The sequence below is a fragment of the Colobus angolensis genome, unplaced genomic scaffold (assembly GCF_000951035.1).
Source record: "Colobus angolensis palliatus isolate OR3802 unplaced genomic scaffold, Cang.pa_1.0 Scaffold155, whole genome shotgun sequence".
Classification (NCBI taxonomy): Eukaryota; Metazoa; Chordata; class Mammalia; order Primates; family Cercopithecidae; genus Colobus; species Colobus angolensis.
This window is the reverse complement of record NW_012114655.1, coordinates 3,810,666-3,812,781: the sequence shown is the minus strand read 5'-3', so window position 1 is coordinate 3,812,781 and position 2,116 is coordinate 3,810,666. Positions and strand designations below refer to the sequence as shown.

At 46.6% G+C, this 2,116-nt stretch overlaps 1 protein-coding gene across 1 annotated transcript in view; it reads left to right on the top strand.

Moving 5' to 3' along the window:
- The window catches only part of AFG3L2 (AFG3-like AAA ATPase 2), a 43,797-nt gene that overhangs the window by 568 nt on the left and 41,113 nt on the right, over window positions 1-2,116 (top strand). Inside the window, exon 2 of the mRNA XM_011936661.1 lies at window positions 510-587. Coding sequence (XP_011792051.1) covers window positions 510-587 — 78 coding nt within the window. The remainder of the gene's footprint in view (window positions 1-509; window positions 588-2,116) is intronic.

Here is a 2,116-nt window from a genome sequence, read left to right as displayed (position 1 = left end):
TAGCCAGGATGGTCTCGATCTCCTGACCTCGTGATCCACCCGTCTCGGCCTCCCAAAGTGCTGGGATTACAGGGTTGAGCCACCGCGCCTGGCTGCTTGTGCGTTTTTCTTTTTCTTTTTTTGAGACTGAATTTCGCTCTTGTCGCCCAGGTTGGAGTGCACTGGAGTGATCTTAGCTCATTGCAACTTCCGCCTTCTGGGTTCAAGTGATTCTCCTCCCTCAGCCTCCCTAGTAGCTGGGATTACAAGCATCCACCACCACACAGGGCTAATTTTTGTATTTTTAGTAGAGACGGGGTTTCGCCATGTTGGGCAGGCTGGTCTTGAACTCCTGACCTCAGGTGATCCGCCCACCTCGGCCTCCCAAAGTGCTGGGATTACAGGCGTGAGCCATCGTGCCTGGCCAGCTTGTGCTTTTCAATGATGCATCAGCTGCTTTGAAAAGAAAATGAACACAAAACGTGATGAATTTTGGTTTGACGATATGTATTTTTTTCCTTTTCTAACAGGATTTGAAAAATACTTTCCTAATGGAAAAAATGGAGAAAAAGCTAGTGAACCTAAAGAAGTTATGGGAGAGAAAAAAGGTACCTTTTGACAAGATTACATTTGAATTTTGTGTTTTCCCCTCATGTATTATGGTGATAGTTTCCACTGAACAAAGAAAAGAGTTATCAGGCTGGGCAGTATCTCACGCCTATAATCCCAGCCCTTTGGGAGGCCTAGGCTGGTGGATCACTTGAGCCCAGGAGGTTGAGACCAGCCTGGGCAATGTGGTGAAACTCCGTCCCTACTAAAAATACAAAAAATTAGTTAGACATGGTGGTGCACACCTGTAGTCCCAGCTACTCGGGAGGCTGAGGTGGGAGAATCACCTGAGCCCGGCAGTGAACTGTGATTGTGCAACTGCACTCCAGCCTGGGCAACGGAGAGACCCTCCAGAAAAAAAAAAAAAGAAAGAAAGTTATAGTGTCAGTTGTGAAGCTGTAGGTTGCAAGTACATATGAAATTCTGCAGACCCTATGTTTCATTTCACCTTAATTTTCTGTTGATATTTTCCTGTCATTTTGCAAATTGAAGTAATTTAAGGCCACCTTAGAGGTTTTAGCTGGTCAAACTAAGCATATTCGGTAGATACCTGGGACATAATTTAAAACATTGAGAAAAATCTTAGAAATCTAATACATGCAACGTATTTGATACATACTGTGTTTTAGAACAGTGTTTTAAAAATTGCTGCTCAGAGCTTTACCTCACCTGAAGGATGCGGAGAGGCTTTCTTAGAGCTCAGTGGCTGGGGGAATGAGTGGGCCTCCTGTGCCCATTTCGATTGGCATCCTTGCTTTTTAGGGAAATGTAAAGAACACTGTAATTCAGTTCTTTTTTTTTTTTAGAAGGAGTCTCACTCCGTCGCCCAGGCTGGAATGCAGTGGCACGATCTCAACTGCCTCTTGGGTTCAAGTGATTCTCCTGCCTCAGCCTCCACAGTAGCTGGGATTACATCCTTGCACCACCACGCCTAGCTAATCTTTAAGAGATAGGGTTTCGCCATGTTGGCCAGGCTGGTCTCGAACTCCTGACCTCATGTGATCCACCCGTCTCAGCCTCCTAAAGTGCTAGGATTACAGGCATGACCACTGCACCTGGCCTCAGTCCATGTTTTTAAATTTGCTTGTCATCTAGTTAGAGAGACAAATACATGCCCAAAGAATGCAAAGGAGTAAGAGCCACGGGACATGGGGAGGGAGAAGCGCTGGTGTGGGCTGGTGACAGCCCCGCGGCTCTACACTGCAGCAGCACCTAGAGTTCTCCCAGTGCATGCTGGGTAGTCTTTGAGTCTTGGTGTGGGGGCCGAGTAATGATAATCCATACAACCTTTCGGGTGGCTTTTGTGTGGACATTCCTTTCTCCCTGAGAGGTTTGGAGGGTTGCACAGCTTTAGTGGTGTGCTTACTGCGTGTTTCCCAGTCCTGGGCCTCATTGAGGGGGCTGAGACTTGTGTACATCATACCTGTCTCAGACTCCACTTGAGACAGAGGTGCAGAAGCCTCTTTTATGCAGCACATCGGGGTGAATGTGTCATGCATGAGCCACATGTTTTTTTTTTTTTTTTTTT